The sequence below is a fragment of the Enoplosus armatus genome, chromosome 15, assembly GCF_043641665.1.
Source record: "Enoplosus armatus isolate fEnoArm2 chromosome 15, fEnoArm2.hap1, whole genome shotgun sequence".
Classification (NCBI taxonomy): Eukaryota; Metazoa; Chordata; class Actinopteri; order Centrarchiformes; family Enoplosidae; genus Enoplosus; species Enoplosus armatus.
Genome location: NC_092194.1, coordinates 236,457 through 251,063, shown reverse-complemented (window position 1 = coordinate 251,063; position 14,607 = coordinate 236,457). Strand labels below are relative to the sequence as shown.

The following is a 14,607-nucleotide window of genomic DNA, read 5'->3' as shown; positions in this document are numbered from 1 at the left end:
GTCTCACCTGTACCTTAACAACACCCCCATCAACACAGCAACTTGTGCTGTTTTTTGTTTTTTTTACATGAAATATTATGTAAATAGCGTAATTTAATGTTGGGTTGAAGAAAGGATCATGTGACTACTGAGTGTATATGGACGGAGAAATGCAACACAACGATAAATCAAGAATAAATCTTTATTTTTTTTCTCTGTGGGAAGTGTGAATAGAGTTTAAAATGTTTTAACTCACCAAAGACAGTTCTAGCTGGCACCGACTCTCGATTGAGCCAGAAGGAGACTTGGGAGAGGATGACCGTCATAATACAGGGCAAATATGTCTGGATCACAAAGTAGCCAATCTTCCTCTTCAGATGGAAGTGAGCTGTCATGACTGTGTATTCACCTGAGGACAAAAGTGTACAAGGGAAAATATAAATGTGCAACAGTTGTCCAGCTGGGTGGGGATGGTCACATACAGTGGACTGATTAAAAGGTACATAAATGATAGGTATTATATTATATTCATGTATGATGGATTTGTCACGGAAGAAGATATCTAAAGAAATACTTACTATAGTTCAGTGTGGAGAATAATCCATCATGAAATATTAAGTGTTTCTGATACTCAGTGTGTTGCTTTAAGCTCTGCTGTCTTTGTGAGAAGTCTGATGCAGTTTGGTTTGTGTAAAATTAACTTGGCTATTTTTCTGGCCCTGTGATGCCCTTTGATGCTGCAAACTTCATCTTCCCTTTCAATCCTTTACTTCCTCCAGGCTGAGAAGAAAAACATTTGAGGTAGTAATGAGAAGAAAGCACACTAATGCTGTGAGTAAAATCTCTTCTCATTGGACAACACACAATGCCATTCTCAAAACTGACGCAGATGTTGACACCAAAGACACGTGGCAGGCGATACAGACTCACAGAATACAAAATCAGGAGTGCCCCCGTCATGTGTGAGGCCGTGCTGCCAGATGAGCTTAACTCATTTTTTGCTTACTTTGATCTCCTCAACAAAGAGTCAGCTGCCAAATCTACTCCTGCTGCTGGGCCCGATAACATCCCTGGACAGTGAAAGAACATGTGCCAATCAGCTAGTCGATGTCATTACTGTCATTTTTAACATACCACTTTCATAGGAGAGTGTTACCATCCACCATCGTCCCTGCACCTAATAAGTCTGCAGTGTCCTGTGGCACCTCACCTCCATTCTGATGAAGTGCTTTGAGAAACTGGTTCTCTAGCACATTAAAGACAACATCCCAGCCAGCCAGGACCCTCATTTTTTCAGAAAATCCTTATATAAAGCGTTTTGAGCCTGGAACTAAGCAAACCAACCACGAGATGAATCGTGACCATTAAACATTTGATTCAGAGTAACAACAAAAAAGAAGTGTGACAGAACTACTCAATGAACCACTGCAAATGATACCTTTCCAATGATCTTATTAGCTAGACGATGTAATTTGCTATGTTATATAATTGTATTTTTTTATATTTACTGCGGCATGATAACAACATAAGTACGACTCATGTAATTTTTTCTGTAGATTCATGTAAGCTAATATTAGCTACCTAACTAGCCAGCCTGCAAAACCCATCACAACCCTGTATGTCTTGTCTTTCATACTGAAACAACAACATCAACAACAAAGTTTTGATCGTCGGTGGTTTTAACAGGTCCAGAGAGCTCCTCCAGAGGTAAAGTATAGGTAGGCTTCACTTCTGGATACCAATGATCACGTTATGTTTGTCTTATGTAACAGGAAAAGTTGTATCACATAGTCTACATACATAGCTTACTATTTTATGTGGCATTAGCAGAAAATTAAACATTTTAATGCCAGGGCTCGCCTCCCCACCGCCAAAACAAGTTCCCCCCAGACACTATTTGCAAGGGCATCATCGCTGCATCCTGGGCTCAGCGCCGCCCAAGACGATGGTGATTGGTTTAAAGTAAAACAAACAAGCCAAAGCATTTTTTTCCCCCCTATCCCAGAGCGACGATGGGTTGAGCCAGACCTTCCCACAAAGTGTGGCTATGTGAAACTATTGCCTATGTAACAGAGTTGGTTGGTTCCATTGGTGTGGTTGAACACACACTTTTGGTTTGGTTGGTTAGGTTTACGCATGCGGAGTGAGATCTAACTGCATCTCTGTGTGAACACAGCTAGCTTAAAGCTGAGAAGACAGCGCTGCAAATGTCCTTTTAAAACAGATTAAAACAAAAAAAACAGAGGACCAGGAGGAAACTTTAGCACCTGAAGAGGGTTCCTATAGACCGAATATAGGTCTTATATGGCATTCATCTGCTTTTATCCAACTTTGAATGTCAAAAAAAAAGCACTGTAGGCATGCATGTTTTCAGGCCTGGGCAACAATGTAGTTAAATACTATTCTCATGCTTTCTCTTTTCTCCCTCTTTGTTCTGTTATGCTATGTGTACACCATTATTGTAAGGGGGAAATGTTGATTTACCAGAAAATAAAGGAAGAAATTTTAGAAGTTAAGAAGTTTTCAATTATACTCAATATATGTTTTGTTGGACTCTGGTACATAGCCGTGTTAACTAGCTAAGGGTAAAACTTCTTTAAGCAGCCTGGTTTGGATGAGGTCTAACAGACAGGTTGGCGGCTTAGATGAAGAAATTGTTGAAGTTACTTGGTGAAGGTCGATGGGAGGAAAGCAGTCGAAATATATATAAGGTTTTACAGCTGTTTGAAGGTAGGTCGGTACCGTCTGAGGGCAGGAGGTGATGCATTTTTTCCCTAATAATTCGAATTTTGGCATTATGGAGGGCCTTCCTATATGCTTTAAGACTATCTTGCCAGACTAAATGTGATTCTTCCAGATTGGTCTAGGGCCATTTTACAAGTTTTTGGGATGTTTGCTTTCATTTGCAGGTTTGGGGGTTGTACCATGGCGCTAACCTTCTTTGTTTTATTATCTTCTTTTAGAGGGGCAATAGAGTCGAATGTCATTTGTGGTGAACCTTCCCTTTGGGAGGGACTGAAGTTAGCACTGTATTGAGACATGGCATCGAATTAAATGCAGATGGAATCACTTCCCTGAATTTAGCTACAGCACTATCAGATAGATATCTGGTGTAGGATTTTTTGCCTAATGGCGTGTAGTTCTGTAATAGGAAATCAAAAGTTATTAAATAATGGCCCGATAAGGATCAGGATTCCGTGGAAAGAAAATTAGATGTTCAATTTCAATTCCATTTGCCAGAACAAGGTCGACGGTGTGGTTAAAACAGTGAGTGGGTTCATGTACACACATGGTAGTACCAAGGCTATCATTATCAACGTCCACATGAATATTGCCTACAATAATTACTTTGTCTGTTTTAACAACTAGACAACTAACCCTAACCCATCCAGGAACAACTCACCATCTCTGTTCACTATCTCTATCTGTCACTGTCTCTCTTGCCACAAAAGATATAACAGGGCTTCCTTTTTCTTTTATATGTTTACATTTGTCATGTTTGTTATGTAATTGTTGATTTATAGAGTGGAAATCCATTTAGTAAACCATCTAACCTTGGTTGACTGCTTCAGACAGACAGACTGTCACACCGTTTGGCTGAAAAGTGACTTTTTCTTATCATACTATATTTAGACATGGGACTACTGTTTTTCCTAAGATGGTAGAAAATGCACCAGAATAAAAATGTAGGGATTTTTATTTTTATTTTTTGTTTTTCAGTACACACATGTCAAGCGAAAACATTTGCTTGAGGAGCCATTCTCCATCAGTTTTGATGCATTTTCTGGAAGTAGGTCTATTTGCTTCTATTAAACCTCAGACCTTAACTACTGACTACTGACTCTCAAGTACATATAGGAATCTCTCTCTCTCTCTCTCTCTCTCTCTCTCGCTCTCTTTAATTTTAACCTGAACCTTAAAACCAAGTCTGAACCTTCAAACATCCTTTGAAGGTCTGTCCGAAACTGAGGACCGGCCAAGATGAGAGAGAGAGAGAGAGAGAGAGAGAGAGAGAGAGAGAGAGAGAGAGAGAGAGAGATTCCTATATGTATTTGAGAGTCTGTAGTTCAGATCTGAGGTTCAATAGAAGCAAATAGACATACTTCCTGAAAATGCATAGAAACTAATGGAGAATGGCTCCTCCAATGTTTTCACCTGCTGTATGACTAATAATGTATTTGGGATATATAGATAGGAGTCACTCACATGTGTGTACTGAAAATAAATGGAAATTCCAACATTTCTATTTTAGGAAAAACAGTAGTTCCACGTGCCCAAAGTCTAAATATAGTATAAGAAAATGGCTGTATCTCAGAAACTACAAGGAGCACAATCAATGTTTGGTATCTATGAACTCATAACAAGTTGAATATCAAAGATATATACACATATGCAGTGTAAAAAAAATGGAAGATATTTATACACAAGGTAACATCTTAAAATGTCTATTTTATTTCCAAGAAACAGTCCAAGATAGACCTAAGATATTCGATTTATAATGATACAAAACAAATCACATTGGAGAAGCTGTAACCAGAGGATGATTACTTTTTTTATAGATAATTAATGCTTAAAACGCAAACCAATTAGTAAGATTGGACATGCACAACACTCTAGGCCCCTGCAGGTGGACGTGTTCAGGTATGTGTTGTTGGCACATAACGTATGGACGTACAGTCCACAATGTCCATGAAGACGTCCACATGGACCTTTCAAAACATGGGCACATGACAAAATTTACGCCCCTTGAGTCTTGCACATCTTTGCAGCTTTACAGATGTGCAAAGTATTATTTGGACTTAAGGTAGTTGTTGATGATCATTTAAATACCTCCAAAATAAACCTTGCTGCCTGTTAAACCACAGTGTCTTTCTAATTAATATACTATAATACTATAAGAGGCTCCATAAGAGCTAAACTAACCCAGCTTAGACCTAAGGCTACTCCACTATCCAGCCTATGTAACATATGCCTCTTAAATGTTACATTAAATACATAATTTGAGCTTGAAATGGTTACTATATCTAATAGAAAAATAATGTAATATAGAATTTAATTATAATAGTATTTTTTAACCTTTATTTGATAGTTGTAAGGTGTAGATATTTGTGTTATTTTCATATTTTTATGCTGCTATTTTATATTTCATATTTAATACTAGGCTACACTGTATCCAAGGTAATGATGCAGCTATAAAGCCCATCACCGGGGAACAAGTCAGACCAGGCTTGTATCCCCCAGGTTTGACTGTTGAAAAATGAAAATGAAAATCTGTAAATATTAATGTACAACCTATCTGAGAGAGACAGATAGGTTATACACGAGAATAACTATATAGACATCCAGAGTGAATCTACTTGTACTGATCTATCTGTATTAATAGTGTCTTTGTGTAATTTGTAATAGCCTTAATAGTCTTGTAAAAGTCTTGCCCTGCCCCGTTAATGTAAATATTAATCAATTAATTTTTATTGCGCTTAGCTACAGAAATCATTCATTAGTATTGTAAGTTTCCTTTTATTATGATTTTCTTTTATACTGAATAGTTTCACTGACACCGGGCTTGTATCCCCCAGATCCCGTAGTGCTTGTAGTCCACCCCCATCATCAAACACAACGCAGAGACTGTTGGCTGTGACCACTATCAGCGATATAAAGACTAGGGTGTATATAGAGGTCCAGAGCAAATTAATCTATGTTACACCTACTCCTGGCTAATGAGACTTGGCTCCACCACAACATCCCAGATCAAGCTATTGCACTCAACGGGCGGACCATGTTCCGTGCCGACAGAAAACAAGACTCCGGCAAGAGGAGTGGACTCTGATTTTACATCAGTGATGCTTGGTGCAAAAACGTGAAAGTTTATGGACAATGTTTCCAAGATGTCAATTTGTTTTTGTTTTGTTAACTGCTCACTCTGCACTAAACACCTAATAACCAGTTTACTTATGTTCCATACAAACATTTAATATGATCCACACCGGGATAAGACTCATTATCACTCAATTAATGAATCAGTAGATTTAACAAAAGATAGCCTATCAGGATAAATGACTGCTGCTTTAAATTAAAATGAAATATCCTAAGCCAATCTACAGGATCAAGATCCTGACCAATTAATATGTGCATTTTGATTACTAGGTACTGGCGATAAATCCTGATGTTTGCTCCTGGAATGACAAATCACCTTACTGTTCACCTTTATCATACTGACCAAACTGAGCCACACTTAACTTCTTTCTTTGATGTTTTGGAGGTGACCCACACCTCTAAATTGCTGCTGTTGGTGTTTGTTCATGTGGAGGTTAGCAAGTGTCTAAATCCTGTCCTACAACCCCACCGACACTCTTTCTGTATGGATATTATAGAAAATCAGATTATATTTCCTAACATAGTAATATTCAGCTGTAGAATATACTGCATGTAATTTTTTTTTTATGTAGGCACTGTAAGTGTGCACTGTAATTTATATATTGAAGGAAAAAAGGTCAAAAATAGAATTGAAATCTAGCCTTTTCAGAACATCATTAAGTCAAAGTTTCATATTGAGAATACCTGCAGCTCATAACAGAAATGCATAACAGACTGTCTGGGATGTGGACCTGTCAAAGACACACCTACACAGATGATCAGTGACCAGGATAATGTTTGAATCATACAGACATATTAATAACATTAAGGTTTTGCTTCATATCATATCCTGAACATAAAAACAGAATAAATTAATTAAACTAGAAGGTGAGTTAAGTTGAATAAAGTAAAAATTTAAATAATCAAATATCTCTCCAAATATAGGACTTGTCTCTATACTTGTCTCGTTAGATCTTGTTAGATCGACACCATTGACCATCACATCCCATTACAGAGACTGGAACATTTGATTGGCATTAATGAAACCACACTAAGCTGGTTTAAGTCCTATCAGATTGATCCAAGTTTGTACATGTTAACGATGAATCCTCCATGCGTGCGCTTGGACCAGTACTATTCACCTTACATATAGGGTTGGATCAAGAACCGGTTCCAAATTTCCAAGAACTGTGGATTCGATAAGATGTGTGCATTTCGATGCTGCTTAGCGGTTCCTAACTTTTACATATTTCAGTCAAGCTCCTGAGTGAACTGCAATGAGCTTTTTACAGTCCATAAAGGTTGTACTTATCTGCCAGGACCTGGTATGCGGACCTAATGTCAAGTGTTTTGTTAGAAGAGACTCTTCTGTTTACATCCTGGAGCATGACTGACCGCAGCAAACACTCGAAAGTTTCTTAGCGTCACAGCAAAATGCAACTCCTGCAGTAAAGACATTTTGTGAAAGGGAGGAAGCACCTCCAATATGATGAAACATTTACTGCAACATGGCGTGAATCTGAAGGAATGCACCGTGTTGTTGTTGCGGTCGCCCCAGAATACAGCTAACATTAACATTAGCAACGTAGTAAGACATTCGCCTTTTATATAGAGGGTAAATGAAGGATGTCTACAAATTATTCTAAAATATATTGCTCTCAGATACGAGTTCAGAGGGCACCCCTCCACCTCTGGTTCTTCCCTAGAGACCCCCCTCTAGTACAGAAACTCCTTTCACTTTAGCCATGAAGGGGACATGAGTAAGTAGAGTGGATGATTTGTGGTGAAGGGGTTACATCCCTTTGCTATGGTTGAGTCTCCTCCGTTTACCTATGCAAAATGCATTATTGATATCTGGTTATTCACAGCAATATCCATGGACCTTAGCCTTCTTTGATGTTTTTTTGTGTCATAGCACATCAGAAATAGCTGACAAATATTGGAATCGGAACCAAGATTCGATAAGAACCGGATTCCATGAGCAGAATTGGAATTGGAATCGATACCCAACCCTATATATGCTTCCTTTAGCCAATATTATTAGGAAACACTAAATAAATGATACCCAATTATATCTATCGATCAAGCCAGATGAAACAGTTACCAATCAGTTAATTAAACTTCAAGCATGCCTTACATAAAAACCTGGATGAAGTTATTGTACTTGGCCCCGAACACCTCCGAAACGTATTATCTAAAGATATAGTTAGTCTAGATGGTATTTCACTGGCCTCCAGTGCAGATGACGCTCTGATGTATGATGCTCACCAGTGCTGGATTTAATGGTCTCCTTCCCCACGGTCTGGCCCACCAAGTCGTACTGGTTAAGTCTGGATCCATCAGCTGCCACATCCACTGACTGGGAGGCATTGCGAGTCCAGATGTAAGTAACCTCTGTCTTAGTGTAGGCATCTGATGCAGAGAGAGCAAGGAGGCACTGATGAACAAATCAATCCTACAAATCTCTCGTCATTATTCAACACACAGTCTCACACCAGAGCACTTTATTAAGGCTCTTGGCTCAAATTATTGATGTACACCTCCCCTGAATAGCCTGACATCAAGAGAGGTATAATTACTCTTACAGAGAATCACAGCCAATCACTTCATGAACAGTATACTATTGTGTGGTTGGTTCAGACAGAAACAATAAAAGTAGTGTTAAATAAAAGGTTCACTCTTTTTCAGCCCAGACCATAATAAAATGTTGTTTCCCATTTTGGGAGCACTTGTTTTGGAATAATTCCATTGTTCCATCCGGCCACCTATTGCCTTTGTCCTGTGAAAGGGCACTTGCAGACCATGGACATACAAAAAAAAGGGAAAATAACAGATTTTCTCCAAATTCGAAAATCTAGTAGTATTTGTAGTTGAGTATATCACAATTGGAGACATTTGAAAATTGTAATCCTGAGATTATAGGACAAATATGCAGTGCTACTTACTGTTTGCACTAAATCTGGCGTGCTACATCTGGATCGCAAGCAAGGTTGGTGTACTAACTGGTATAATTTGGAGAACCTATTGTTTTTTTTGTACAATTAGCTGTCAATGTCATGCAGCTAGCAGACACAGTATACTGTATATATTCATCAGAATCACACACATACAGATGAAGCAGGAAAAAAAGCAACAAAAATTAAACAAATCTAACGTAAAATAAATAGATTAATAGAATAAATTGACAGAAATAAAGATACAAGTGTGACTTAAGTGAACTGAAAAACTTCAAAGATATTTTTTGTAACTCATTGGCATGTATTTCTTTCTTTTCCTTCATAAATACAAAGAATTTAGTTTTTTTGTTGTGTTTTGATGTGGAATTTGACAAAGTGAAATTAAACAACACCTTTGTCACTGTAATCATAAGCACCAATTTCTATAGTAAAAAGCAAAATCTGAGAATATGTTGTCAACTATAAAATTATTAACATCTTTCCACAGCTCATATATAAAATTACAAGACCAAAATAAATGTCAGCAAATTTCAGGATGTAATAGAAAGAGCAATTCACATCTATGTCACTTTTGTAAGAAATGTGTCACTGGATAAAATGTATGGATCAACTGAAATGAAACTTTCTTTACCTTATTTGTTCAAAGTAACTTTTGTGGTAAGGACCAAAGTTTCTTCCAGTCAACATTACTAAAAAGATAACTCAAATATATTATAATATAATATTACTTTAAAAAAAAAAATATTATTAAATAAAATGTTGTTGTAGTATAGAAACCATATTGTCCTGAAACAACACCCTTATTCTGCAGTTCATACCGAATGAAGTTTGAACTGGGTCACGGGCAGAGTGGTCAACTTTCCTAAATAACATGTATATACCAGATGGGATAACATCAAAAACGTGCCTTAAATTTCAGTTACATTAACACAAACAGTTGATTTCAAACCAATCACATTATTAAATACATTTCACTGGAAGCAACTGTGTTAATTACCTTAACTTGATTTTAAAAATATATACTGTATATTTTGTGTGTTACTAATTAAAGTAATTTTTTTAAAACTGGTCCAACATTTTTTTCAGTGCAACGTTGTCACTATGGGTAGAAAAACAGATGGCAGAGGGTTTGGTTTATTTTGCAAAAATATGTTTGCATAAAAGGCGAATAACATGGGACATTCTTATCGACATGATTTCCTGCTGTAGTACCTACCTTTGACCGTTTGGGAGGCAAAACCTATTTTGACTGAAATTTGGTGGAAGAAAACAAAAACCCACAAGCAACTTTTTATGGCAATCTGTGTTGAAAACAGTGAACATATCCTTTGAGGTCAAATTTAAAATTATGGATGATGTGAATCTGCTCACACTTACAGCTGCCAAACTTGAGGGGACATGAGTGAGAGTCCATGGGGAAGTCCTCCAGGTGCATGGGGCACTCAGCTTGAACAGTTAGCCTTGCAATAAACACAAAACACGCACAAACACGCACACACAGAGAAGAAAATTAACTTTCTTTCTGCATTTCAGAGTTCAAAGAGGTATGAAACAAAACCAGTACCACTGGAGCAGAAGACTGTGGGCCCAGTTTATGGGTCCTGGTTGGTAAGTTTCATTCACCTGAAATCTTTGTCAGACAGCTGTCGATGGAAGTGTGTGCTATTACCACGCTGCAGGCTTTGGTCATTGCCTCTTATCTGATGTTAACTGGTGTTCGTCACCTCCTCAACAATCCATACAAGCCATAGTTGTTTTGTTTCTCTGTAGCAGATGTAACCAGACATGCCTCAACTCACCACCTCTGACTGTGACAGCTATATCTGCTTCAGCCTTTAAGTTAAGACACTGGAGGGAAGAATATCCACTCTACACCAGATCCAAAAGGATGAGAGGCTTCTACCCGTTGGACCTGCAGCAACAGCCGCGGCGGAGCTGGACTTAACTGTTCTGTGTACAGGTGCCACCTCCCCAATTCGGCCAAAGGCACCCGTAAGCTCCACACAACACCCACAGGAGCAGTGGACTAGAGTGTGCAATCCCAAAAAGTTATCCTTCTCCCAGTCCCCTCAGTCCCAAGATATCCATCTGAGCAGCAGATTTGACACCCTGAATGAACAGGATGTTCTGCCGCTGTCTGGTCATCTGCAGCCTGTGTAAAGTGTCCAGAGCTCACCATTTAAGGATGAAAAAGCTACAGTGCTGGCTCAAGCCAAGTTACACAAAGCCCAAGTTCATCCTGCCCGTGGAAGTGTAAAAGCATCCCATGACCCCACCGTTTGCCCTCAGAATCAACATGCCCCTCTGCTTCCTCGGGCCGTGCCCCGCCATCGCTGGACCCTATATCCTCACTAATTGCTGACTCGACTGTGCGACATGTAAAGAAGAAAACAACTAAAACTCTCTCTTTTCCAGTGGCAAAAATCTCGGACATCGTAGCAAAAGTCCCTGCCATTCCTCTGCTGAAAACATAATTATTTACGTCGGAGTAAAATATATACACGACCGCACAGCTGAGTTGCTGAAACCGGATTTTAATAATCTCTTTAACGTATTACAATTTTTGGCCCGATCCCTGCCCTAGGGAAAGGCACTGAACAATTTAGCAGGATTTTAAGTCTCCACTTCTGGCTGCGGTCAGCACAGTGCATATTTTTATATACATTGATAATTTTCATCTTTTTTGGAACCGCCCCTCCTTCTGTGGTCGGGATGGTTTTCATCCCAGTGGTCTAGGTAGATGTATTCTGGCAGAAAACATACCTTACACTGGATTAAACCATATCCACCGACGACTTACAACAAAACCTGACCCCTCTAGTACAATCCCTAATGCCCCAGAACCACCAAAGAATCTGCCGTCCCACCTCACCTGCCTCACACAGCATTATAATCCCAAGCATTAAATCTAGCCCTCTAAAAATATCAGAAACGCTCTTCATAAGCTATTCCTATCCACCCTTTACAAGGCTGCACCACTAAAAAAAAACAGCTAAAAATGACAATTAGAGCTACCCCCTGGATAAATGAAGACAAAGGTTGGTCTCTTCAAAGAATTTGCAGGAGAGCAGAGAGAAAGTGGAAATCAAGTAAATTAGAAGTTCACTAAAGTACATTGCAGTACGTTTACCTTCGACATCATAGAGTACAAAATTCCCCTTTGCAAGACTAAGGAAATGGGCAAGAATCATTGGAGTTGCACTGGAGAAAAGATATTTTGCAGGCTGGACATCCAGGATTCTAAATCATCAACAGCTAACATCACCTGTGAACTGTCCAAAGGATCTATTGTGGGTCCAATTTTATTCTCACAATTTCAAGTAACCCCTTGCAACACAATATTCCGTTTCACTGTTACGCTGATGATACACAGTTATACAGTTAAACCACATGAACTGAACAATCTAACCATACTGCATTCCTGTTTATCTGATGTCAAGGACTGGATGGCAGCTAACTTCCTACAATTTAATAGCAATAAAACAGAAGATTTGATTTTTGGTCCAGCACATCATAAACTACACATGCGGCGTTGTTTCGTAAACAACCAAGATGGCTGCTGCTGATGTTGACCGTTCCGTTGAATCCGCTATCGCATCAGTATTAAACAACCTGGACGGTATATTTTCTCTAAAAGAAGAACAAACTCTTTGGTTGATAAGAAAGATGTGTCAGCACGTCGTCACACATTTCGGGGCACAGGGCTGTGACTAGTGCTCGCTCGACCCTCCCTCCCTTGATTGGTCACTTTCAACACCCACAGTAACGTTACTCTGTTAAAAGTATGTATGCAAATGAAATGTCTTTCATGTCTTTGTACTCTCACTAGTTTGTTGCCCCATTAGTCAGGCTAGGTTATAACTTAGTGTAAGACATAATTGTCATTTCAATGTCAGGCTAACCATACAAAAATCACATGCAATTCAATATAATCAGCGCTGTAATGTTTTGCTGGTCTGGGTTGCATTATTAAATACTGAGTGACAACTTATATCAAATGAAAACATGTGACAACATGTGACAGGGGTCGCCCATAGTGATGAACAGACAGAGAATTAGAATCCGAATTTGTAGCTTTACAGAGCTTTATAATGACTTTCAGCGAATTGTTTCGCTATCCAGCTGCAACTTTACTGTTTTGGTTCACTCTCACAGCATCTTTTCCAGCAAAAAAGCCCAAAAAAGCCACTGCCTGCAAGTGGCCAAAAAATCTGTTACTGCAGATTATTTAAATATATGTACATTAAAGAATACTGAGAAAATACTCATTGTCACCTTCTCACAAACAAGTTGTATTTCAAGCAGCTGTCTGTAGACTGATTCCTTGTCCATCTGCCTGACTCAATGGTGTGTTTCCTGGAGTGACGGCTGCCTAGTCACATAAAGAAAACTGTCATTTGGCTGTTTCTCAATGTATGAAAATTGGTTGGGGAGAGTTCTTTTGTCCCCCCGTCTTAGAGGATTGATGTAAGTGATGTAAAAATACCTGAAAAAAACAGGGAAGAAAATGTGGCTGTGTTGATACAAACTGAATCTGTGAAGGTAAGCTGAAGACGGTTCGCAGTGCAGTCGCTCTGTAAAGTCACTGTACACAAATGCAATAGAGGATAGCCAACTTTAATAACACTGGCTTCTGAAGACCTCACGGTGGCTTTGGATCAAGGGGAGTCACCTGGACGAGGGTGTCTGATGCTGAAAGACCCAAAACACCTAACGACCCCAGGTAACATTACTGATGATATGCCCTAGCAAGGGATCAGAGGATGCTTTCATTACAACAAACATGAAATAACTGGAGTCAGGTTGCACGGCATTATATGGATCAAAGGAGAAGTAAAGCTCAGTGTCATCTGTATTAAAATGTCAGTGTTTTGTTTGTGACGATCCAGTGTTAATATGTAAATAGGACAATAATGTCCCAAGTATGGAACCCATGGGAACTCCAGAGGTCATAGTTGCCTAGAATGAGCCAGAATCACCAATAAGTGCAGTTGCAATTAAAACCAATTAAAAACAAACCAGGGTTTCCTATCCTATGTCTAACACACTATACAAGTGAGACTGAATAGGAATTTGCAGCTGTAAAAACATGAATGAATATATCATACTATAACTTGATAAAAAATTATAAAATCAGCTACCTCATAGTGTAGAGCAAGGTTCCATCCTCCATGATCCTCAGCAGCTTGTTGGGCATAGTCATGTTGTGGGCCACAGATTTCTTGCCGTTGTGGAAGAAGGTGTCAGGGGTCCAGATCTTACTGGCCATTAGGTTGTTGAGAGGAAGAATGTTCATTGGTCCATGGAACTTCAATCGCTCATCCTTCCAACTCTGACGGAAGAAAACATCTACAGTGTACTCCTGTACAAAGTGGGAGAGACAAAGCAGAGAAAGCAGTGTAAGACCCATGTGTGGATATGTTTACTTGTCAGCAGGAGAAGCGCAGTGTAACTGATAAATGTATGTTCTGTAACAGATTCGACACTTTTAAATAAAGAAGGGTGTCAGTCAAAGTCACGTCTTATAATAATTATAAAATAGAAAGAAAACCATGCAAAACAATAAAGCAAATCGCAAGCAGCAATGACCTACAAAACAAACAGACCCCAACTAAATTCAATTTTCAAAAGGTGTATTATATTCCAACATTTAAAGCAATATTGCTGTGTGTGTGTGTGTGTGTGTGTGTGAAATAATCCCCACAATCATAACAGTTCAGTCCCAATCCAGTTCACAACCACCAAAAGAAAGACAACTCAAATGTCCACTCCGGGTTCCCCACAAAACAAATCAGGAAATCCTGTATTCACAGTTAAG

The 14,607-nt window shown here is 38.9% G+C and overlaps 1 protein-coding gene across 1 annotated transcript in view; it reads right to left on the bottom strand.

The window, feature by feature from the left end:
- gabra2a (gamma-aminobutyric acid type A receptor subunit alpha2a) overlaps nt 1–14,607 on the bottom strand; it is a 51,556-nt gene that overhangs the window by 11,929 nt on the left and 25,020 nt on the right. The window contains 4 exon segments of the mRNA XM_070921097.1: nt 236–388; nt 8,101–8,244; nt 10,167–10,249; nt 13,931–14,151. Coding sequence (XP_070777198.1) covers nt 236–388; nt 8,101–8,244; nt 10,167–10,249; nt 13,931–14,151 — 601 coding nt within the window.